This window comes from Nicotiana attenuata, chromosome 11 (genome assembly GCF_001879085.1).
Source record: "Nicotiana attenuata strain UT chromosome 11, NIATTr2, whole genome shotgun sequence".
NCBI lineage: Eukaryota > Viridiplantae > Streptophyta > Magnoliopsida > Solanales > Solanaceae > Nicotiana > Nicotiana attenuata.
The window spans coordinates 50,128,744-50,130,382 of record NC_031999.1 but is presented as its reverse complement, the minus strand read 5'-3'; the positions used below and the strand labels follow the sequence as shown (position 1 = coordinate 50,130,382).

Here is a 1,639-nt window from a genome sequence, read left to right as displayed (position 1 = left end):
CATTAGATAGGGCTCGCACATGTTCTGCAGTACCCCTTATCCAATAAAAAATAGCTTGGATAATGAACTTTTTAACAATGGCTCGAATATGGATAAGATCCATATTATCCATTTAAAAATAGGATAACCAATGGGTTTAACTTTTGCATTTGTAAAAACTCAAATTGAGAATTACTTAAATTTGGGAGACAAGGAATTCTCCCAAAAGTAATAATTCAAGAAGTCATGATTGGATATCTATATTATCCGCCAGTTAACCCATTTTTATCCGTATTAAATATGATCAAATAAAATAATTTATCCATTATCCATTTTTCGACCAGTTCATATCCGATCCGAGCAGCCCCTTTTCCACCCGCACTGTTGACTAAGAGAAGTCTCGCTTCACCCATCAACCACAACATTGGAAACCACGCAATCTAATTCTAGTGTAAAAATAGCCTCTCACAAGTTTTTTGACCGTTTGTTAATATTTAGCCACTGTTTGAAATATAATTGAGAAATACTACCTCTATTCCAAAATATGTCATTTTTTAATTATCAATTTGACTAATTTTTTAAGCTAAATTAAATTATATCAACTCAAATTTTTTAATTAAAATTTGGATATTTAAAAACTCATAAGAAAAGTACTATAAATTACAATTCTTCTCATGTCAATATGATGATAAAAATACATTTTAAAAATCATGCCATAAGTAGATGCTGTGATTATGGATCCTCTCTTCTCGGATCATTCCCCTTTGTGTGTTAAGCTTGGAGAAGAACCAAAGACCTCAAAGCCCTTTAGGTTCTTCAACAGTCTGGCTGAGCATAAGGATTTTCTTTCAGTAGTGACAGAAGCATGGAATAAATCACAACAAGCAGGAAATATGGCAGGAATCTGGAGAAAACTGAAGGATGTTAGAAGAGCATTAAAATGGCTGAATACAAATGAATTCCAAGCAGTAGATTTGAGGGTAAAAAGTGCTAGACAAAAACTACATGATGTCCAAGAACAGATGAGAACTACAAGCATATCATCACAGAAGTTTGAAGAAGAGAAAGAACTGAAGCAACAACTAGAGAAATGGGCTACTATAGAGGAAAGCATTTATAAACAGAAATCTAGAAATCAGTGGCTGAAGTTGGGTGATTCTAATACTGCATTCTTCTTTGCCAGCATGAAGAATAGAATAAGCCACAATAAGATCAGAAGCTTGAAGACTAATGATGGAGAAATAATTCAGTCTAGGGAAGCAATAGAAAAGGAAATAGTGGGATTCTATAAAGGACTATTAGGATCTGCAGCTGATACCATACCAGCCATACAACCAGTTATTATAAAGGAGGGCAATGTGCTAGATAGGAGGCAACAATTGAAGCTAACTGAACCTGTTACTGCAGAGGAAATTCAAAATGCTTTAAAAGGGATAGATGATCAAAAGGCTCCAGATGTGATGGCTTCAATTCAAAGTTTTTTAAGAAGACATGGGGTATCACAGGTCAAGAAATATCTAAGCCAGTGTTTGAGTTCTTCAACACAACTGAAATGCATCTGCCTATTAACGTAACAACTGTTACATTGATACCTAAGGTTCAGCATCCTTCAACAATCAAGGATTTCAGGCCTATTTCATGTTGCACAGTGTTATACTAG

General features: G+C 34.5%; 1 protein-coding gene across 1 annotated transcript; it reads left to right on the top strand.

Moving 5' to 3' along the window:
- Positions 714-1,639, top strand: LOC109234883. Its single transcript, XM_019400925.1, has 2 exons — positions 714-1,484; positions 1,577-1,639. The coding sequence occupies exons 1-2, from the start codon at positions 714-716 to the stop codon at positions 1,637-1,639; spliced, it is 834 nt and encodes a 277-aa protein (XP_019256470.1).